The 22,651-nt window shown below is 55.3% G+C and overlaps 1 protein-coding gene across 1 annotated transcript; it reads right to left on the bottom strand.

Moving 5' to 3' along the window:
- Nucleotides 1-866: 866 nt before the first annotated feature.
- SLC2A7 (solute carrier family 2 member 7) lies at nt 867-21,034 on the bottom strand. The gene is made up of 12 exons (XM_058304735.1): nt 20,840-21,034; nt 20,422-20,520; nt 19,013-19,173; nt 16,967-17,091; nt 16,058-16,210; nt 8,872-8,997; nt 8,340-8,527; nt 7,056-7,166; nt 5,571-5,672; nt 3,362-3,437; nt 1,590-1,717; nt 867-1,091 (listed from the first exon to the last, which is right to left on the bottom strand). The coding sequence occupies exons 1-12, from the start codon at nt 21,032-21,034 to the stop codon at nt 867-869; spliced, it is 1,689 nt and encodes a 562-aa protein (XP_058160718.1).
- Nucleotides 21,035-22,651: the final 1,617 nt, after the last annotated feature.

Here is a 22,651-nt window from a genome sequence, read left to right as displayed (position 1 = left end):
AATCAAAGGAAATTGGATGCAAAAAGAGAAGCCATGAGGAGCTGCCAGAATTTGGCATTAAGGAGACACCACCATGAGCATTGCCATGTGATGGAAAAGCTTTGGAATCCCAAAGACTAAAAGATACCGACGGGGCGAGGAAGCCCGCCTTGCAGCCTCTGAAACTGTGAGCCAATGCATTCCTGTCGGTAAGCCAGCTCATCGCATGGTCTAGGTTTCAGCAGCCAGGAAACAAGACAGGGGAGCTAGAGCCCTCCTTGCTGGGAGTCCACCAACAGACCCTGGCCTGCGCGGGTGTTTACTTGGGATCGTTTCTCTGAAGTTGGGATCAGGTCTCGTCTCCCTTACCCAGCTGCCTGTGACCCCAGCACAGAGGAGTCAACAACTGCTGACCAGGGGCAGCTGTGCCCTCTGCGGGAGGAATGCCGGCTGAGGGACGCCGTCCCCCTTCAGGGCATGGGCTCCCGAGCTGCAGCCCCTGTCAGCGGCATCTGGTTCCGTGATTCTCTAAGCAACACTTGGACTGGGACTCAGGACTCCATATCAGCTGCTGAACTTAGAACGTTTTATGTTAAAAAACTGCGTCTGTACGTCAGTCAAGCTGTGATGCTAACGGAGAATCAAAGAACTGAATTTCACCCATCTATCCTCCTGCACCTGCCATTCCCAGGTCATCAAGGAAGCCACTTCTCAATGAACACAGGGACTAAACATTCCACGCCTTCCATTGCCACAGGGCCCTAAAAGTCTCTGAACTATTGGCCTCCATCTGGTAAAAGGACAGGGGAAAAGAAACAAGGAGCGCCCCGAGGCCAAGTCCCCTTTGCAGACGGGGAAGCCTGGGGTGGGGCCCATGGCCCGCGGCATCAGAAGGGAGTCTCTGTGGCAGGAGTCGCTGGCATGTGAGGCCCAGCCTCTGTTATTTCTTCTTTCTTCTCCGGGAGAAACTCCAGCCCATTTCTCTTGGCAAAAACTCGGTTTATCTCCACAAATGTCTGGCCTTTGGTTTCAGGAATGACCATATAGATGTAAACAGCAGTGAGGAGGCAGATTCCGGCAAAGATGATGAAACAGTAGGGGCCGATGGCCTCCTAGACCAGGAAACAAAGAACACGGGCAGAAAATGGAGAGGAAATGGCAGGGGCGCTCCTGGGGGGGCCTCTGTAAGAAAGAGGCATCCAAGGCCGCCAGTTTAGCTTTACTCCTGGAGTTGTGGCAGATCTAGGAAATGGGGTCCCGCCTCAGAGGTCAGAAAGGACCCCCCATCCCTTTGGCCTTAGGGACGTGATGTCCTCTGGGCCGCGAGAGCCCTGAGCAGGTGTGCCCAGCGTCCAGGAAGAGAGGAAGGAGGCGGCAGGAGGGGGTCTGCTGCCCTCGGCACCTCCAGACCAGAGCCCACGTTTTGGCCCTTCCGCTTGGAGGCCTGGACTCCAGGCAGCCAGGGGGAAACTAGCACGTGGAGCCCAGCCCCACCGGGCAGGCCCTAGGGAGGTCTGAGAGGCCACCCGTGGTGACCTAGGAGGAAGGCACCCACTGCCCATTGCCTGGACCCCTTCCTGGGCACGGGTGGGGCAGCGTGTGGCACTCACTTGCACGGAAGGGAAGACCAGGCCGACAAGGAAGTTGGTGAGCCAGTGCACCGCCCCGTCCACCGTGAGCGCGGCCGGCCGCGAGGACTGCAGGAAGATCTCAGTCCTGACCACGGAGGGGACGGGACCTCGGGGCAAGGGCAAGGGACTGGGCTCAGGGGACACTGGCGGTCCACAGCTACCCTAGGCTCGAGGAAAGCAGCAGACACGCTAAGCAGGCTGCAGGAAGGAAGCCGGTGCCCTCCACGCCCTCGGGGCTCCTGGGCACCTCTGCAGCAGGTGCAGGGGTGGCAGCCACCACCTCAGAGGCCACCAAGGTCATCTCTGCCTGTGGATGTCCCTCAAGACGCCATTGGGTACCAGGAAGGCAGCCCACCCCTCCCCACGAGTTAGGGCCTTTGGGATAGAAGGCTGAGAGGTCCCTTTGGCAAAGCCTGGATGGAGAAACTTGAGCCTGATTCCCCTTGCTAAGTTCCTCCAAGGTCACGGGTGCTAAAAAGCCTTGTAGAAATGAAACGCTTTGGGAGCGGTGGGTCGCTGCATGCATGGGGCAAATGGACCTTCCCTTATAGGGACAGAGCATTTCCTCAAAGCCCCTCCTCTAGGCTGGTGTCCCCGAAATTCCTGGGGAGGCAGCTCGGGGTTAGAGCGCCGTGAGCTCCCGTGCCTGGCAGGTGCTGCCCCAGGGGCGGGTCTGGGAAAGGGCGGGCGCCGGGGCCACGCCGCCCGGGGGTCTGCCAATGCTTCTCTATATTTTCATTATCGTCCCCCAAGGAGCCTGCTCAAATGTCTGCAGACTTCTTCCCTAATCGCTGGCCCCCTCTGACATCTCACCCCCCCAGAAGCGCCGTCTGCGTACCCCACGGTCTCTGTGGCTTTGTACGAAGAGCAAGCTTGCCTGCCGTCCCCCAGGCGGAGATGGACTCCACCCCCTGGAGGTGCCCTGCCCTACTGGGAATGCGGGTTCCAGAGTGCGGGATGCACAGGGAGGGTGAGGCTGCCCTTGGATGGCCAGGCCTTTGGTAGAGGGCGAAGTCCCCGGACCCTGGGGAGGGGCATCCGTCAGGCTCTGCCCACCCGAGGGGCATCGGCCAGGGAAGTTCTGTCCTGCCTCCCTCCACTCACAAGGGGACCGGCAGCCAAGCAGCCCCTTGGGACCTGCTCAAATGCCACACATCCCGGGGCGCACCCACGGGCGGCGAGGGGCGCCCAGGCCCCTTCCCTCCGGGGATGTGCACCTCGGCGCCTGAGGCGCACCAGCGAGGCTTCCTGCGCACGGCCCCGATTCCTCAGCACCCTTAAACACGGCTGGGCCGGTCGTCGACACGTCCCTGGGCCCCGCACAGGACTAACGAAGCGGTTCCCGTCTGTGCGTGTGGAATGGGCCAGCCCCTTTATTTCCGGGCGCGCACGGCCTTCCCCAAAGAAGATTCCACGGGGAAGGGGGCACTGGAGGCACCTGCCCCGGCAGTGAGATCAAGGTTTGGAGGTTTGAGTCTCACTCAGTGGGGACAGGTGGCCTCAGGTCCCACGGGCTGCCTTCACCTGTAGCCCAGGTGAAGCCCCGGAGCGCTCGGCAAGGAGTGGCAGCTGGAGGTGAGGGCGGCAGTGTAACCTCAGGTGGCCCTGGGCGTGGAGGCTAAATCCACCTGCGGGTGGGGTGGAAGTAGCCCAGGTGCCCCAGGTGTTCTGTACGGGGCTCATCCTGCTGGGCTCTGCACCCGCTTTGCCAGGCCCCAGCAGCCACACCAGGCAGGGGCACAGGTACTCACTGGGCCCGATGGAATGTCCCGCGATGTAGGCGAAGACACAGATGACGCCAAGGTACGACAGCTCCGGGACCGTGCTCTGCGGACAGAAGCAGGGCTGCCTGAGTCAGGGGCCTGGCCTGGGAACTCCTAGTGCAGGTGGGCCCCTTCCTGCTCCAGGAAAGAACCGCCTGGAGCCTCGAGGCTCCGTGGGTGAGACAGGAAGGTGAGAGTCTGCAAGGAGCTTTCTCAGCCCTTCCCTAAGGAGAGCGCTTGTCTTGGACCAGTCCCTGTTCACCTCATGGTAATTCATTTCATCACAGCCCCCCGAGCCAGGACGCTGCTTTTCCCTCCTATGGATGAGGAAACGGAGCACAGAGGACCCTGGGCACAGGTCAGGCTCCATCCTCAGGGTCAAGCCATGGCCTGAGCCTGCCACCAACAGGTGCCAGAGTTGGGATCTGGACTCACTGGGGAGAGAAACTTCTAGGCACCGCCGTCTAGGGGGACTGGCTGACCTCCGTTCTCCCAAAGCGGGCATCTGCTCTGCTCCCAGCAGCCAGGGGCACAGCTCACCAGAAGCCAGGCTGGCAGACTGAGACCAGGCCAAACGGTGAGACCCAGATTGCCCACACAGTCCCCTCTGGAAGACAATGACGATAAATGCTGCACAGGGGCTGGCATAGGGTGGGTGGGAAAGTCGTATCCAAGCTGCCAGTGGAAGATGAACCAGGAGAAAGATGTGCTCCTGGGCAGAAGGGAATGGGAACCTGGGCGGCTGGAAAAGGAAAGCCACCGGAAGCTTCTGAGTAGAGGGACAACCTCTGAGTCATGTTTCGACGGAGGTAACGGGGGAAGCCAGGGTGGAAGCGGGCAGGATGGGGTGCATTTCAATACTTCAAGGAGAGAGGAGACGGCTGAGGCAAGTAGGTGGGTGGGTGCCAGGGAAAGCTTCAGGGAGAGCCGCCGGGACCCCCGGCCCATGGGACGTGGGAGCGAGAGAAAGAGAGTCGCCGGGAATGCCACTGGGGTCTTCAAAATGCCACCAGCAGTTGCCCCTGGAGTGAAGGATGCTCACTTTTATTTACTTCTTGTTGCAGGTGTATTGTCCCTGAATTTTCTACTAAGAATTTATATTCATTTTAAAGTAAAAAAAAAAAACGAATTTTCACAAGAAAACTCCAATTGGAGCAAAAATGAACCTTGGGCCTCTCCGCCGGCCTGGCCCTCGCCGGGCCCTGGCCTGCCTCTTCCTCGATGGTGACAACCAGTCCTCCCCACAGTGCCCGTGCCCCGCCCAGTGCTTAGGCCGACGTCGCTGTGAAGAGCTTGGAAAAGAAGGAAGGACAAGGCACGACCCTCATCCCAGGCCGCCCTCCCGTGTCCCGTGTCCTCGTGGGCGGGCGGGGTCCCGATGAGGTCTTTTAAATTGAAAGGGGTTGGGGGTCGTTGACTGCGGCTGAGCAGGGACACAGCGGTTTAAAACCACTTCGTAGTCCGGCCACCCTTGGCATTTTCAAAACTTTCCCAGAACGCGGGCCGTAACCCCTGGGGACACGGCGTGCTCAGGAGCGGGTTTGGGGTGCTGGGGCTGGAAAGCGCCTCGTTTCGCTGCTTCTCCCTCCAGGTCAGCCGCTCCTGGTCGCTGGGGTATTTTCAGTGTCAGGGAGGGACGAGTCTCTCCTGACCTGAGCTGGGGCTTCTGGAGGAGAGCGCTGCCGCGGGTTATAGCGCAGGGGGTGGGTTGTAACCCCCATCCAGAGGTCACCTGCCCTGCTGGCTCATCCCACCCCTGATCCGCCCGGGGCCTGTGCTCTCCTCCTTCAGGCAGGGCTCTTTCCCGGGCAAACGCGCTCTTTTGCATTATTTCTTATCCTAACTCCACTTTCTTCTGTTCTCGCACTTCTTGAATAGACTGACTTCGGATCTTCTCTTGGCCCTGAAATGCCCTGAATTCATCCGAGGCAGGGATCTCCTGGTGCAGTCATGCCACAGTTTACCCAGCGAGAGGTGCTTTCCCTGGGCAGCGCTGCCCTGGCTTCTTCCCCCACAGCTCGGGCTCTCCCGCGCCCACCACAGGCTGCGATGCGACAGGTGAGGGGTGCAAAATGTTTGTGCATAAAGGGGACATGGGGCCAGAGGTCGGGGACCAGCCCCCGGGTGTAGACGTGCTTGGGTCCCTACATGGCCATCCCCCGGCTCCCCCCCAGTGGCAGGAAAATGCGGTACAAACTTGGAAGAGCAGAGCCAGCGTGAGCACCAGGCAGGCCGAGCCGCAGATGCCGTAGCCGATCAGCAGCAGGAGGCGACGCCCCAGGAGCTCCACGATGCCCGCCTGCAGAGAGGGACAGGGGCAGGGCAGGGGCAGGGGCCGGGGGTGAGGGGCAAAGGTGGGGGTGGGGTTCAGGGACAAAGGCAGAGGGGCATGGGCAGGCACAGGGGACAGTGGCAGGGGCATGAGCAGCCTGTGGAAACCCGCGGCTGCCCCCGCCCCTCAGTCTCCCTTTCTGAGCCCCGCTGGCTGCACCCCCGGGCTGCTGCCCCTCCCCGCTGTGCCCCCACCCCTGCTTCAGTGGACGTTTGTGCCTGCCATGGGTCCCTGGCCTCACAGCGGGAGGTTCCCCCTCCCCACGTCCTTTGCACCCCTCTTCTTCTCGAGCGCACCTTCTTCTCAGCCACCTTCTCCGCTGCAGGCTCGGCCCTGCTCCCTCTTCTCAGCCTGGCCGGGACCTCTATGTGGGGAGCTGGCGCTCAACTAGCTGCATCGGGGGCCCCCCTGAGTTGGGTTTTTCTGCTTGTTGTCTGTTTTTCTGTTGTTCTGTTCTGGGGACCGAGCCTGGGGCCTCCCGTGTGGGAAGAGACGCTCAATGCTGAGCCACGTCTGCTCCTTCCCACCTTCTTTCCTCTCCTTGGACTTGCAGTATCTCCACTCGGCCCCACCCGACCACATCAGCACCCACCCCCCTCACCCCACCTCCCAACACCCTGCACCCCGGGATTCTCTCGGGCACTCAGGGGGCGCCGACAGGAGCAAAGCGGCCAGGCGGGCGTTTTCTACACAATAGCGGAGGGGTGGGCTCCATCTGCCTCGCCTGGAGCCTGCGGCTGCTCCTCGGGGCGTGGGGGGAGGGCCTGGGGATCCTGCCGGCAGGCCGGGGACTGAGGGAATTCGGGGGGGGGGGGGGTGGGCAGAGGAGGCCCTGCTCGCTACGCCTTGGCCGCCTCCTCCTCCTCAGCGTCCTGGCCACCCTGGCCTGCTGAGCCCCCAACTCTCCCCCTCAACCTTTCCAAATCCTCCGGAAGCCAGTCAGCCCATGTGGGGCCCAGACTGAAAATGCAGACGAGCAGCACGCAAACCTCTGAAAGGAGCTGAGCCCCCAGGCGAGCTGAGGAGCTGGGCTGAAGGTGGAAACAACGCAGCCATTCCCGACAGGAGCGCTGCTCAGGGGGTGTGCACACGGGCTGCCCCTCTGTGACGCAGCGGACGCCAGGGCAGGGGGCTTCAGATCGGGTGCGAAACTCCGAAATAACAGAATTACCCCAACAGAAAACAGCACCTACATCCGAGCTCTGCTGCTGCCACCGCCATGAAGGAGGCACTTGAGTGACTGCTCAAGGCCACGTCCCTGCCAGGCAGGCCCAGAGCCCCCGCGCGTCTAAGGGGCCTCGGGGGCCCCCATGTGCCTGCGGGAGCACCTGCTCCGAGACCCCCACTCACCGAGACGACCGTCATCACCACGTTGACCACGCCCGCGCCCACCGACACGTACTGGGAGTGGGTGGCCGCGACGCCAGCGGCCGTGTAGATGGTGTCAGCGTAGTAGTTGATCTGCAACAAAAGCACAGCGGCCGTGAGCGGGCAAGGCCCAGCGACAGCCGGACAGGAGACCACCAGGGCTGGAAGGGGGCAGCAGCCTGTGGGAAGAGCAGGCACCTGGAGGCAGCAGGCGTGGGGGGTGCCCGCAGCCCCCTACGGCTCCCCCCCTCTCCCAGCTGCAGTCTGTGCACCTGGGAAGTGGCGTCTGGACCGGATGTGGGAGGAGCCCTTAGGCTCGGACGCTCTGCTGGTCTGAGGTCTCAGGCCCCGCAGGGTGATTTCTCGCCTCATGCTGGGCCCAGGCGACCCCTAGCTCAGCTTCTCTTCTGGCCCAAACCCCAAGGTTGTTCTCACATACGGCACCTCCAAAATCCCCACGTGGGGGTCCAGGCCGGGTGGCCCACCTCCCTGGGATGAATTTTCACAAACCTTCAAAGGCTCAGAAGCCTCCTCCTTCCTGACACTGTCCTCAGCCTCAACTGGGTCAAGCGGTGGGAGCAAAAGTCACGGTGAGAGCAGAAGTCCCCACGTCAAAGGGGTCCCAGGTGGGCCCCTGACCCACGCTGGAGCAGGAACTGCCCTCCCCGGGAAAGCTGAAGTGGGACCAGGAGCCCCTGTCCCCATTGCAGAGGAGTGGGCTCTTAGGTAGAGGGGAAGGAATGAAGGGGGAGACGTTTCTTGTCCTGGACTGGGAAGCAAAGAGAAATGCTCTTGAGAGAGAACAATGCGAGCCCACGGGGCGCACAGAGGTGAGACAGCGCGGCTTTCCAGGAGGCCTCTGCCATCCTGTCGTGGTTCTGGGCTTTCCAGAAGCCCCCCTGCCCCCTTGGCCTTGAACTGATTCTGCAAATTAAGTCCGGTTTTGCTCAGGCTACTTGCATGCACGCTCTGGCACCTGCAGACAAATGCGCCCTTGGAACAAAGTGCCACTGCCCCTCGCCTCCAGCGCCTGGGCCCCAGGCGTCCCACCGCGTGCAGGCCAGCCCGCAGCTCCGCGGTCCTTCTACAGAGCGGGGCTTTGTGCTCAGCCATGATTTGGATCCTATTCGCAGTCGTCTGGCAAAACATCTGTGGAGTTTAGTTTCATCCCAACCACTTCCAAGTGGACCCTGAGTCCTGCGCGAGGACGGCCTCGGCCTCGCCCACCCCCGCCCGCCGTGCCCCGCGCCCCGCGCCCCTGCCTACCGCGTTGATGCCGGAAAGCTGCTGGCCGCCCATGAGCACGATGATGGAGAGGAGCTGCCAGCGCAGACCCCGGAAGGTGAGGAGGTTGAGCACCGACAGGCGGCCCTCGGCCTCCTCGGCCTGGTGCTCCAGGCGCATCTCCTCCACCTCCTCCTCCAGGTGCGCCCCGCCTCGCAGGCGCTGTAGGGCTGCGGGGGAGAGACCGTCACCACCGAGGCCCACTTGTTCTGCCAGGGCTGGGGGCTCCCCAGTGCTGGGCCCCGCGCCCCATCGCAGCCCCACCTCCCCTGAGCAGCTTCTCCGCTCAACGCGCCCATCAGCCCTGACCCCGACTCTGCTTTGGATCGTGTTCCAGCTGGCCCACCCCCCACAGGGCCCGGAATTGCCCCGGGGATGCCCCCGGGCCCTGTGGCACTTCTGTCCTTTAGGGCATCTCTGATCCCCTCACCTGTCCAGTTTGAGAAGCGTGGGGTGGAGGGCGAGGGGAGAAGGGGCAGCGAGGGGGCGGGAAGGCTTTGATGTGTGCTCGTACCTTGACGCGCGGCTGCTTCGTTTCCTTTCTGAATCAGAGTGTACCGCGGGCTCTCGGGGAAAAAGGGCAGGGAGAGGAGCTGGAGCAGGGCAGGAATCCCTGTGATGGCCAAGAGCACGGGCCAGCCTGGAAGGAACCAACGCCGTGACCCTGGGGCCCTGCCCCCCGCCCCGCCCTGCCGAGCACCTCCTCTCAGGGGGCCATTCGCCCCTGTTGTTCTGGCCCTCGGCAGGCACCAAGGACAGTAGGGACAACATGAGGCTGCCCAAGACCCATCCACAAAGGGGTTCGCCATTGATAGTGGAGAAAATAATTATCATCTACAGAATGTGCCATTAATTCGTTATTCAGGAAGAGCATTGCTCTTAGGAAGAGCAGATGATTTACAAGTTTGCTCCCAGCCTGCCTGGTTCAAGGTGGTGGAGTGAGCTGCTTCGGGGCTCCACCCCCACAGACACTTTGAATGACAAACAAGAACTGGCCGAAACATCTTTCTGAGAGCTTCAGGAAACAGGTAAAGGACTGCAGGAAGAGGGCGAACACAGAATCAAGAAAAAGGCCACTTCATAGCAGTGGGGTCTTATGGTGCCTTGAGTGCATGCCTTCTCCCCCACCAGCCAACACGCACTCCCAGTACAGATCCCGGGTCCCCGTTCTGCCAGTTCTAGAGGGAGCAGAGTAACCCTTGTGTACATGCTATTGGTATGAATACCAGGCACAGTCTTTCTGGGCGTGGCCTGAGGGTCTTACTACCCCAAACTTGCCCTCTGCCTACTAGTGGGGAGCAGAGTGCAGTGGGAGAGAAGTTCAGTGGCTGCTGGGGCAGGAGATGTCTGGCTGTCGGACATTCATCGCAGTACCTGGACCCTGACGAAACTGATTCCTAGGGAAGAGGGGAGCTGTGGGTAGTTGGGGGAATTCCTAGGGCCACACACACACATGCCTAAGACCAGACCCATGAGCAGAAAGGATCAGGGCAGCCCCTACTGGGATGTTTGGAGGGATTCTCCAAACTCATTGCCTGGATAAAATGGAAGGAGCACACTCCTACAGGCCAAACTGCAAAGACAGGGAAGGTATTTTCTTTTTTTCCTTCTCCTTTTCTCCCTTCTACTCTTCCTCCTCCTTTTCTTTCCTATATTTTTTGTTGTTGTTAGCTCCAGGCATTCAAGGAAAGCTCTGTCAAAACACTACCTGGAGGGGAACAAACAGCAAGATGGCAGAGGAGTCAGCTAGATAGCTAGAGTCAGCTCCTGCTACAGGGTAGTTAGTAATCACCCACAGCTCTCTGGAGCTAGCTGAAACAATGTTTGGGGGCTCCAGGAGACCAGAAGAGCATCTCACCACATCCTTGAAGGACTGTCCATCTGCAGAGAAGATTCATAAGTAGAATGCTCCATGCCATGGAGGTCAGTGCCCATCCTCCACTTGAGGTACAAGCTGCCTCAGGAGCTGTTCCGTGGCTGGAATTGAAAGCTCCACTTCCCAAAAACGGGGGAGGAAGAGACAGTTGGTCACCAACTTCAGTTACTGATGAGGAAGTTCAGTGGGCAAAATTATAATCCTGAGAATAGCTAAAGTTTGAGCCTGTCCAAGTCAGAAAGAGGCTGGTAACTGCCATCTTAACTCTCACCTGGCATAAGGGGAAGTGGGGCGGACTGAAAATTACAGTGCTGGTAGGGACAGGCTTCTTTCCATCCAGGTCAGATTGCAGGTCTAGCCTAAGCCCCAGCCCCACCTCTGGGAAGGAGGAAGCTGGGGGTACCTGTGCCAGCCTCTCCAGGAAGTTACTGGCCAAGCCGTGCAGGCCACTCTGGCAGTGCAAGCTGCCCCAGAACTATTCTGTGGCAGGAATTGGAAGCTCCATTTCCCAAGACTGGGAGAGGAGGAGAGAGTTGGATGCTGATTTTGGCTGCTGATTGGTTGACTCAGCTGGCTAGGGTGTAACCCTGGGAAGCTAGGGTGTGAGTGTCCAAGTCGGAAAGAGGCCAGGGGCTGCCATTTTTACTCTGCCCCCAGCCTGAGGGGAAGCCAGGACTGAAAATCGCAGTGATGGTAGGAGCTGGTTTCTTTCACCCAGATTGGCCTGTGGCCCTAGGCTAGCCTTTGGCAGGGAGAAAGCTAAGGAGACCTGTACCAGCCTATCCAGGTAACTACAGGTACCATTGGCTAGCACAGACTGAATAATTGGAAGTCTACCAGGGTAACTGCGGTCATCTTGGACCCGCACTGTAGAGATTGCTGCCCACACCTGCAGCTCCATCCCTGCCCCAAGCAGGGGAGAAAGGGGCATGAAGCCTCATCAGTCTCTCTGGGCAACTACAGTCTAGGCCTGCGCCACTTGGATTATTCCACACAGCTGTGACTCTGTCCTACCTCTGGCAAAGGAGAAAGGTGGGAGAAGTTTCATCAGTTCCTGGGGCAATGAGGGCAGCTTGAGCTTCCACAGCTTATAGCACCAACTACATCCTTGGCTCCTACACACAACCAGCAAGGGAGAATGGGTAGGAAGCCCTAAGCTAAAGAGAAAAAAAACTGCACCCAGAATAAATACTCTAGTACGCCAATGTCAAGACACCAACCAAAAATTACAATCCACACCAAGAAACAGGAGGCTATGGCCCATTAAAGGAACAAGATAAGCCTCCAGATGACATAAAGAAATTGAGACAACTAATCATAGATGTTCAAACAAATCTCCTTAGTAAATTCAATGAGATGGCTAAAGAGATTAAGGATATTGAGATAACGTTGGATAAACATGAAGAAGAATTTGAAAGCATACATAGAAAAATAGCTGGTAATATGGGAATGAAAGGCACAATAAATTTTAAAAACATTGGAATCATAAAATAGCAGATTTGAGGAGGTAGAAGAAAAGATTGGTGAGCTTGAAGAAATGGCCTCTGAAAGCGAACATACAAAAGAACAGATGAAGAATAGAATGCAAAAAATTGAAGAAGTCCTCAGGGAACTTAAAGACAGCAAAAGATGTGCAAATCTACATGTCATGTGTGTCCCAGAAGGAGGAGAGAAAAGGGGCAGAAGGAATATTTGAAGAAATAATGGTAGAAAATTTCCCAACCCTGTTGAAGGACATAGATATTGATGTCCAAGAAGCACAACATCCTCCCATCCGAAAAAAAATCTGAACAGACCAACTCTGAGACACATACTCATCAGAATGTCAAATGCCAAAGGCAAAGAGAGAATTCTGAGGACATGATTAACATATAAGGAATACCCAATAAGATGAAGTGCTGATTTCTCACCAGAAACCATGGAGGCAAGAAGACAGTGGTATGCTATATTTAAGATACTGTAAGAGAAAAACTTCCAGCCAATAATCTTATATTCAGCAAGATTTTCTTTAAAAAATGAGGGCGAGATTAGAATATTCACTGATAAACAGAAACTGAGAGAATTTCTAACCAAGAGACCAGATTTTCAGGAAATGCTAAAGGGTATGCTAGAGCCTGAAAGGAAAAGACAGGAGAGAAAGGCCTAGAAGAGAATTTAGAAATGAAGATTATATCAATAAAAGTAACCAAAAGTGTCAAAAGAGTGGTGAAAATAAAATATGAGGCATAAAACTCAAATAGTAACAAACCAATCATGTAAAGCACTTGTATTCAGAAAACTGCTACACAATGTCAAAAGAAATAAAAAAAGGCCTAAAATATGGAAGAACATTCCATGCTCATGGATTGGAAGACTAAATATCATAAAGAAGTCAATTCTACTCAAATTGATATACAGATTCAATGCAATCCTGATAAAAATTCCACAAGCATTTTTTAAAATTGAAAACATGATTATCAAATTTATTTGAAAGGGTAAGGGATCCTAAGCCAGAAACATCTTAAAAAGGAAAAGTAAACACTCATATCCAGACTTTATATTACCTAGCTATAGTGGTAAAAACAGCATGGTACTGGCATAAAGACAGACACATAGACCAACGGAACCAAATTTATGGTTCAGAAACAGGCCCTCACATGTATGGCCAAGTGATTTTTGACTAGCCTGTCAAGCCCACACAACTCAGGCAGAACAGTCCATTCAACAGATGGTGCTGAAATAACTGGATATCCATAGCCAAAAGAAGGAAAGAGAACCCTGTCTCACACCTTATCCAGAAATTAACTCAAAATGGATCTAAAACCTAAATATAAAAGCAAGAACCCTAAAGCTTCTAGAAGAAATTGCAGGAAAATATCTTCAAGCCCTGGTGGTACAGAGAAGAGGAGGACTGAGATGGACTACTGATGTTTAATGTATGTAGAAGTTTTAATTAGCTTTAATGTAAAAGTGTGGAAATGTATAGAGTGGATGGTAACAAGTAGTGAGTAACAGCTAATTTATAAATGGGGATGTGGCTGAAAATGGTAGTCTAGGGATGTAAATGCCAATTGACAGAATGTTAGAGAATAATCTAAGAAATGAATAGCACAGTAAACCACGAGGTAGATGAGAATTGTGGTTGATGGTATAGATGCAAAAGTGTCCTTTGTGAGCTAAAGCAAATGTACATCACTAGTGCAGGGTGGTGGGAATGTGGAGAAGCATGGGAAAAATATAACTGGAGTGAACTATGGACTGTGGTTAGCAGTGATAATGTAATATGCTTCCATCTGTGCCAAAGATGTACTGTGTAGATAATGGGGCAGCATGGAGAATGCGTGCCAAATGTACACTAAGGACATGGTAAAAATCAGATGATATTATTTTATCTGTAACAAATATTCTACCACAGTGTCATATGGTGATAGACGGATGTTGTTTGGGAATTGGGTACATGTGCATGATTGTTTTATAAGTTTACAACTTCTGTCATAAAAATATATTTTAAAAATAATAATAGGGTGGGTTGGAGAAATACACCAAATGTAAGATAAGGACTATAGTTAGTAGTAAGATTTTGACCATATTCTTTCATAATCTGTAATAAATGTCTTATGACAATGCAAGATGTTGGTGGAAGGTTGATGTATGGGACCCCTGTATAATGTTATGCATGTTTGCTTTGTAAGTCCACAACTTTTACTGTACACTTATTGTTTATGTATGTTCATATATAAATGATATAAAGATAATAATAATAATGGGTGAACTTGGGAAAATACTTTGGTTAGTAGTAATATTTTGACAATGTTCTTCAATCATTAATTTAAAATGTTTAACAACAATGCAAGGTATTGTGATAGGGTGAGTTATGAGAGTCCTATGATGCTATGTATGTTTGTCTTGTAACTTCACAACTATTACTATACACTTATTGTTTATGTATGTTTATGTATGAGTGATATACTTCAATAAATTTTTTTAAATGAAAAAGAAAAAAAGCACTAGCTGGAGGGGAACAGATGTGTCTCGAGGAGTTGAGTGCCAGCCTCCCACACCGAGGTCCCAGGTTTGGTTTCCAGTGCCGCCTACAGATGACAAACCACAAACAGACAAAGAGCAGACATTGAGCAAAAACAACAAACAGACAATTAATAAAAACAACAATTGGACAATGAGCAATGAGTAAAAACAAACAAGCAGGGAACAGATGTGGTTCAAGCAGTTGAGTGCCTGCCTCCCACATGGGAGGTTCCAGGATTGGTTCCTAGTGCTTCCCAAAGAAAAAACAAGGAGACAACAAGCAAAAAACAGGAGCAGACAATGAGCAAAAACAAGCATGGAGTGGATGTGGCACAAGCAGTTGAGGTCCCACCTCCCACATGGGAGGTCCTGGGTTTGGTTCCTGGTGTCTCCTAAAAGAAAACAGAAAATGAGAAGACAATGAGCAAAAAACAAGAAGCAGACAAGGAGCAGGCAATGAGCACAAACAATGAGCAAGAACAATGAGAAAAAAAGGAGCAAACAGATGAGCGAGCCATGTTCGGGGTGGGATGCACTAGCTGAATACAATCTTAAGGAACAAACATCTCAGAATCTAAATTCCAGTGATAATATATCAAAATAGCAAAATGTCCAGTTTCAACAAAAGATCACAAAACATGCAATGAAATGGGAAGTGATGGCCCAGGTTAAAGGAGAAGGTTAAAGCACTAGAAACCATCAATGAGGGGACCAGACCTAGGACCTACCAGACAAAGACTTAAAAAATATGGTCCTAACTATGCTCATAGAGCTAAAGGAAAACATGGACAAAGAATGAAAGGAAAACAAGAAAACAACAGAACAACACAAAGAGAATGTCTATATAGAGAAAGAAATTATGAAAAGGAACCAAAAGGAGCTGAAGACGCAGTAAGAGAAATTAAAAATTCCCTAGGGGAGTTCAAAACCTTATGCAAAGTGACTGAAGAAAGAATCAGTGAACTTGAAGATATGACAAGTGAAATCATCTAGTCTGATGAGCTGAAAGAGGAAAGGATGAAGAAAAGTCAACAGAGCCAGAAGAACCCACGGGACACTATCAAGCACACCAATATATACATTGTGGGAATCCCAGGAGGAGAAGAAAGAGAGAAAGGGGCAGAGAGAATATTCAAATAAGGGCTGAAAACTTCTTAGATTTAATGATGGTACCCTTAGGCTCAGTACTGGAGACTCTTCATGATATTGTGGGAATAAAAGACACAGATCCACCCACTAAAGAATTGGGGTGATTTGAACTTATGTTTATGAACAACAACCCTGCCTCCATCCATTCTGCAGGGTCTTAAGCTCGGCCGCATCCGGCTCCGTTTCTGATCCATTATCTCACACATCCTCTCTCCTTCCCCCTCCAGCCTCCCACTCGCCCTTGCTTCCTACTTCATGGAGACAGAGCAGTTAGAAAGAAGCGTCCCCAGGTCCACGGCCCCCAGGGAACATACCTGCTGTCTACCTGCCGCTTCTGCATTCCTTTCCCCCAGAAAAGCCCTCTGCTCCCCACCCCACACCCCTCCGGTTTATCTCCTTCCCTTTAGAGCCAAACTCCACCCAGTTGCCTCTCCTGCCCTCTCCCGTTCTTCTCTTTTGAACCCATTCCCCTGCCCCACACTGCCAAAGCTGCCCTTGTCCAGGTCGCCAGTGTCCACCGAGGTCCACACTCACCCACCCCAGACCACCCCCAGTCATCCTCTGCCTCCTCCCATGCAGCGTGGCCCTGGCTGAGCCAGTGCTGGCCCCAGGGCTCCTGCCGCTCGGCGCGTTCTCTGCCCGCTCTGGCCTCCGAGTGCTGCGGGGTTACCTGTGGGGTTCCCCAGGATGGCCTGCAGGCTGAAGATCTGGGCCAGGAAGACTCCCACGATGACGAACACCTCCGTCATGGTTCCCAGCATGCCCCGCAGGTGCTTGGGGGCCAGTTCTCCCAGGTACATGGGGAGGGCACTGTAGGATATGCCTTGGGGGGCGAGAGGGAAGTCAGGGGGTGCCCCACAGGCCCACCTCCGTGACTTGGGAACGGAGATTCCTGGAGCATCTCCGTGGGGTGCCCCAGCGATAGGCCTCGGTGCAGCACGCCGCCTCCCTCCCCCCTGGGTGCACGGCCATGGGCCACTCTTGACCTCGGGGTCCTCAGGCCCAGGCTACACCCCTGGGTGGGGTGAGGACCTCCGTTAGTGACGGGGAGGGGTCCAGCCACGGTGTGTCTCTTCCCTGGTGGGATTTTAAAGACAGCTCCTTTGCCGGGGTCATTCTGACTTTCCTATGACATGAACTGCCTGTGTGTCTACCTTTATACCAATAGGAGAAATCACTAAGGTCAAGGCGCCCCAATGGCCTGCTGGCTGAAGCCCCGAATTCTGTGTTCCTTTCGCTTGACGCCCCTTGTCCTCAGTTCAAACTGCACGTCCTCCTCAGAGGTGACCTTGTGAACCTTAGCAGCTCTGTACACCTCTGGGAACAAGGGTTTTTCAAGATCCTTCCTGATGGAAAATTTCATTTCACCAAGGGCAGGGGTCAGAGAGCACGAGGGTCGCAAGGGCCTGAGAGCAGAGCCAGGAGGCCCCTCCAAAGGGAGGGTTCCGGCCAGGGCACGGCTGCCCCGCCACTCCCTGCCTCTGGCCTTGGCCCGTGTCCTGGGCACGTCCCTCTCTGGGACCGTCCTCGGCCGGTGAGCCTGAGCTCAGGCTTGGCTGTCCGGCCGTCGCCCCCATACCTGCACAGACTCCCAGCAGCACTCGAGAGAAGATGATCAGCTCAAAGGCCTTGGCCACTTTGCTGACCCCCATGAGGACGGCGGGGATGATGGCGAAGACGCTGTTGACCAGGAGGGTCCCCTTTCTGCAACAACAGCAGAGTCCAGAGGGCGGGGCCTGAGGGGACAGGGCACCCGACCCCAGCTCCTGATCTCCAGGCCCGTCATGCTGGAGAACAACATGGGGCCTGGGCGGGGAATGGTGAGTGGGAGGAACGGGAGAGCAAAGATGAAGGGGCGGAAGCTCCAGGAAGGAGGGTCTGGGAGAGGGTGGGAGGGGCATTCTAACAACTGAAGCTGGTTAAAAATGGTAGGTAGGGAAGAAAAAGGAGTGGGCTGCCTTGGGAAGGAGTGAGCTCCCCGTCACTGGTGGTATTCAAGCATAGGTAGACTAGATCACTGTCAGGCATGTTGGCGAACAGTTGGAAACTTGGACTAGATGATCTCTAAGGTCCCTTCCAAGGCTGAAAAACCCTAACCCTATGGAGGAGACGTGAGAGGATCTGACAACAGGACCCCCTGGAGGCGCCCTGCTGCCCTCATGCCCCCACCTTCTCCTGCGCTCTGTGCCTCGATGCTTCCTTGCATCAATGGCTCCCTTGCCCCTACCCCCCAGCCTTGGGCAACAGAAGGGGCAAAGGGCACCCCCTTTCCAGGTCTGGGGGCCTCCAGGAGGTGCTCCCTGCCCTCACCCCTTCAGGGCTGGAGTTGGGGAGGAGGCTGGCAGCCCCAGGGCTCTGCACTGTCCCTTCTGAGTTCTCCATATGATGCCCACACCTGCCGCGGCCGCCGGGACCCCAGTGGACACAGGGGCGCTGAGTTAGCCAGCCCAGGGGGGTGGGGCCCCGATGCCAGGAGACGGCCTGGTGGGGTCTCCAGGCCAAAACGTAGACACCTCACCCGAGTGGGCTGGAGCGTTCTGCCTGCGCCCCGCTGAGGGCTCCCGGACAGGCAGTCCCGGCAGAGGCCTCCTCGGATGCCCCCGGAGCCCACACCTGGCGAGCAGGGCAGGGAGCCAGCCCCGAGGCCCAGAGAGCACCGACGGCGCACGTGCTCCCCACACACCACACGTGCACTCGAGCACACAGGATCACACACGCACGCACAGGTGTGCACAGACACACACATGCAGCCATGTGCACATGCACGCACAAGCACATGCATACGTGCACACACATACACACCCCATGTTGCCGGGAAGCTCGGGGCTGTCCGGAACCCACTCACACAGGGTGGGCCTCACTGCACCTGCTGGCTCTCAGCTTCCTCATCTGCAAAACCAGGGAGCTGTAAGATTTGTCCCTGAGGCCACAAGCTCTGTGACTAGGGCCTCAGTCCAGGAAGTGGGGGCCCAGCCTGGGCTCCCGCAGCAGCCCATTATCCAAATTGCCTAACTTGGCGCATCCAGGCCCGAGTGTAATTGTGAATTCCTCAGCAACCTGAAGCCCCAGGTGCCTCACCCAGCGTGTGACCTTGACTCACACTTTTCATTCCTGGGGACCTTGACCTGTGCATGCCTCCTTATCTCTCAAGCACCTGGCCCTAAACGTAAAGATTAGTGCAACCATGTCAGCCAAGCAAAGTGCAAAGAGCTCTACTCCTTTGCTAACGAGTTATGAGTCGATGGCAGGTGAAGTGACCCGGGCTGAAGCGGAACCTCAGAACCCCACCACCTGGGGAGGCGGCAGAGCAGGGGAGGTTGCAGCAGTTACAACCTGGGGCCACGGCCACGATCAGGGAGTGAAACCCCGTCAATGGGCATTTCTGAGACACCTGCCATAAGTGCTTCCAGGGCAGGTCAAGAGCGTTGACCTCCAGGGCTGCAGCACCTCCACGTGGGGGGTGGCAGGAGATGGTGTTGTTCCCCTGCCGCTGACAGGGGAGGAAACCCCAGGGAAACCCAGGGGCTCGCTTGAAGGTCATGACCACCCGGTAGGCAACCGCCAATGGAAGGTGTGGTGGGCTGCAGGGAATTTTCGGTGGGCGCGCAGCACCCCTCCTGTTTACCTGCCGCACTTGTCGACCATCAGGCCCACGACCAGCGAGCCGAGCAAGCCGCCCAAAGGAAACATGGACACGGTGCACGACCACAGGAGCAGCGTGAGCCGCGCGCCCATGGGCGTGCCGTGGCGCTCCACGTAGGTCTCGTTATAGAACGACTTCAGGACCTGGAAAACATCGTCCCGTCCCCAGGGGAGAATATTGTGTGGTTCACGAGAACGACGACGTTAAGTGTCCTGGAGCCCCGGCCTCGTCCAGGGGCGTTTCTGCCAGTGTCCCCCACACGTGACCCTACCGCTCCACTGTGACCCGAGAAAAGGTAATCGACTGTGTGATGGATTGAGCTGAGGAACCAGATGCACAACATCTTATTCCATCTGTGAAAGGATTCACTTTTCACAGCCTTACCCTGCCACAGGCAACAGAACAAAAATCGGTGCTCGTTGTGTGACTTTAGGAAGTTATGGAACCTCTCCCATCAGTTTCCTCATCTGGTACAGAGATAATGTGGGAGCATTAACTGTGATAAAGGGACGGAACATTGTTTGAATGAGACAGGACGATCCATCAATGGGATAGTTATCCATATCCCGATATATCCCACGAGCAGTCACTGCACATCTCGGGCACAGTCTGCTGAGTTAGGCGGAGCGACAAGCCGAGGGTGGCCCTATTTAAATAAACAGCGGGATCACGTACCCAGACGAGTGGGTCACGCCGCATCCCACTCGCTCGGGCCCCCGGGGACGTGGCGGCTGCACCGTCTGTGTCGCGCAGCCCTGTCCCCTCTTGGCCACACACTTCCTCAGTGCCCAACCGTGGCTCCCCCGACGTACCCCCACATGGTGCTTCCATCTGGAAAAATCCGAATAGACCAAGAAAAGGGAACCCCACCCCCCTCCCTGCAGCGAGGCCTTTCTTCTGCTCCATCTCTGCTCCCTCTCGCCTCTTCTCTCTTCAACCTGCTCCAGTCGAGCCTTTGTCTCTACTCTCACCTCAGCTGCTCCCGTCAAGGTCAGTCCTGCCCCCCACAAGGTCAACGTCGGCGCTGGGTTCTAGTCCTGCTCTGGACCACCGGCCACAGGCTCTGCCCTCCATCCTTGACTCTCTTCCTCTCCTAAGCCTTGGGGGCCCTCAGTGCCCCACCCCCAGGCCCCCCTGCCCTGCCTCCTTCACTTCTCCTCCCCCATCTTGATTTCTAAACATCCTGGGGAGGGCGGCAGGAGTGGGGCGCACGGAGGGGTGGAGCGCCCAGGGCTGCCCGGGCTGCATGGCACCCCCTGGGGAGGCGTCCAGTCTCCCCCTGGTCTCCAGGGAGCTGGGGGCACCGAAGGGGAAGACGGCAGCCTCGGGAAGGAAGAGGACAGCGGCTGTCCCTGCCCCATGGCCCGGCCACCCCTGCCCCTCGAGCCCACCTTGTGCGGCGTGTTGACCACCGCAATGTTGTAGCCGTACTGGAAGGCCGAGCCGAAGGCTGCGCTCAGCGTGGCCAGCACCAGGGTGGGCTGGAGCCGCTGCGGGAGACGAGGCCAAGTTCAGGGCTCGGCAGGGTGGGCCGGACCCTGGAGGAGGGTAAGGCTGGGTCTCCACTAGCCACCCCCCCGGCAGGAGTAAGGCTGGGCCAGGGAAGGTAGAGGCGGTGGCTGGGGGGGGGGGCAGTAGGGATGGGCCTCGTTGTCCACCCCCTTACCACACCTCCCACCCCCATCTTAACCCACACCCCCAGCTTCACCCCCATACTCACCTCTTATCCGTACACCCAGCCCAACCCCACCTTCCACCCCCACACCAATCCTCATGCCTATCCCTACCCCTGCCCTCACCCCTCCTCACCTGCACCCCCACCCTCCCTCCCAGGGATGCCGCAGTGGCCTGGGTATCTACAGCCCTTAGCCCTGCACACTCATTGCCGGCCCGAAAATCATGAGCAGAGCCATTCTTCAGACCCTTCTCCTTCTCCCAGCCCCGATCGGGGCACAGGATGGGTGGGGGTGGGCAGGAGGTGGGCGCTCCCTCCCTGAACTTCATGCTTGGGCAGCTGCTTTCTTCCTGCTGCTCTCCCAGCGCTGGCACCAGCCCCCTCCCAGGAGGCGCCTTCCAGGCAGGCTACCCCCTCCTAGCTTGGAGCCCCTCAGGAACCTTCTCCTCCCTCCCAAGCCCCCACATGGGTGAGAAGGAACAGGACAGTGACAACTGCCTAGGCTCGGCACTTACTGCTTTCTGGACCGGGGCAGCTGGGGCCAGCCCTCTCTCTTTCTCCTCCATGCTGGGAGCAGGTGTGCTGTGCCGCCAAGCCCACCTGCAGCTCTGCTCTGTGCTGACCCCGGGCACAACCAGCTCCTTCCCTCTCGGCCCCAGGGATTTATGACCCTTTGGCCTCTGCACCTGCTGACTTTCCCCAAGAGCACATTTTCATGAACGTGTGATAAGATTCACGTTGAGTCGAGGCTTTACAGTGCCAATCACACACAGCGTGGGCTCTCTCTCTGCATCACCCGACCAGGAACCAAATCCTGAAGCTCCCCAATTGCATCAAGGAAGGGAGACACATCTGACATCAGTCCCTGGAAATGAGAACTTTCAGAAAACAAGTCCAGTGTGTGTCTCCTGTGTCATTTCTCAGTGTATACTTGCTCTTCCAAATTTGGACAACTTGTCCATTTGGGGGAAAAAGCAAATGAAACACTTTAAAAGAAATAGTACTTTATTATTTCCAATTATTCTCAATTGTATTAAGTAAATCAATAAAATAATGGAATAAAGGGACTCATTTCAGAATGATCTCTACTGGCAAAAAAAAAAAAGAGTAAGGAACTACTGAATAAATTATGACAGGTGAACTGATTGGAATACAAGGCTGCCACTGAAAAGATTTTCATAATTAGGAAAATTAAGTAGACACGTGGAAACATGTAATGAGTTTCATGTTAAGTGACCAAAGCAGAATACATCATCACCCCGGTGAATTGAGTTTACAGGTAGACAATGGCAGGAGTGGACATCCCAGGGATGAGTGTATGAGGGTTTTTGCTATCATACTCCTTAAAATTTGTCCAGCCTCTTCCCATTGTCCAATGCCAAAGCCATTTCCACATTTTTTAGGTATTTGTTACATAGCAGTGGTACTGCCAGGAACCACAGTCTGTCTCAGTTTCCTATTGCTGCTATAACACATGAGCACAAATTCAGTAGCTGAAAACCACACACATTTATTGCCTTACAGATCTGGAGGTTAGGAGTCTAAAACGTGACTCATTGGGCTAAAATTAAGATGTAGGAAAGCCTGCCTTCCTTCTGGAGGCTCTAGGGGACAATGTGTGTCCTTGTCCTTTCCAGCTTTTAAAGGCTGCATGCATTCCTTGGCTCGTGGCCCCTTCCTCCAGTTCAATGCCAGCCACGTTGGGCAAGTCCTTGTCACACTGCAGTCATCTCTGAAGCCCCCTCTCGCACCTCCCTCTTCCCTTGTGAGAACGTGGGGCCCACTCTGATAATCCAGGACAATCTCTCAACTCCAGCCATCTGATTAGCAACCTTAATTCCATCTGTAATTTTAATTCCCTGTTACCATGTAACATAACATACCCAGAGGTTCCAGGGATGAAGGTGAGGGCATACTGTGTGTGGGGTGAGGGGGTGCAGGGTTAT

Source organism: Dasypus novemcinctus, chromosome 9 (assembly GCF_030445035.2).
Source record: "Dasypus novemcinctus isolate mDasNov1 chromosome 9, mDasNov1.1.hap2, whole genome shotgun sequence".
NCBI lineage: Eukaryota > Metazoa > Chordata > Mammalia > Cingulata > Dasypodidae > Dasypus > Dasypus novemcinctus.
Note: the sequence above shows the minus strand (reverse complement) of the source record. Positions and strands in the feature narration are given on the sequence as shown.

Excerpts from the sequence above, each read along its gene's own strand:
- SLC2A7 (XM_058304735.1), bottom strand. The coding sequence starts at position 21,034 with ATGAAGTTCAGGGAGGGAGCGCCCACCTCCTGCCCACCCCCACCCATC. Across the intron at positions 20,521-20,839 it reads GAGGGAGGGTGGGGGTGCAG|CGGCTCCAGCCCACCCTGGT; the intron begins GTGAGGAGGGGT and ends CGTCTCCCGCAG. Across the intron at positions 8,528-8,871 it reads CGAAGCAGCCGCGCGTCAAG|CCCTACAGCGCCTGCGAGGC; the intron begins GTACGAGCACAC and ends TCTCCCCCGCAG.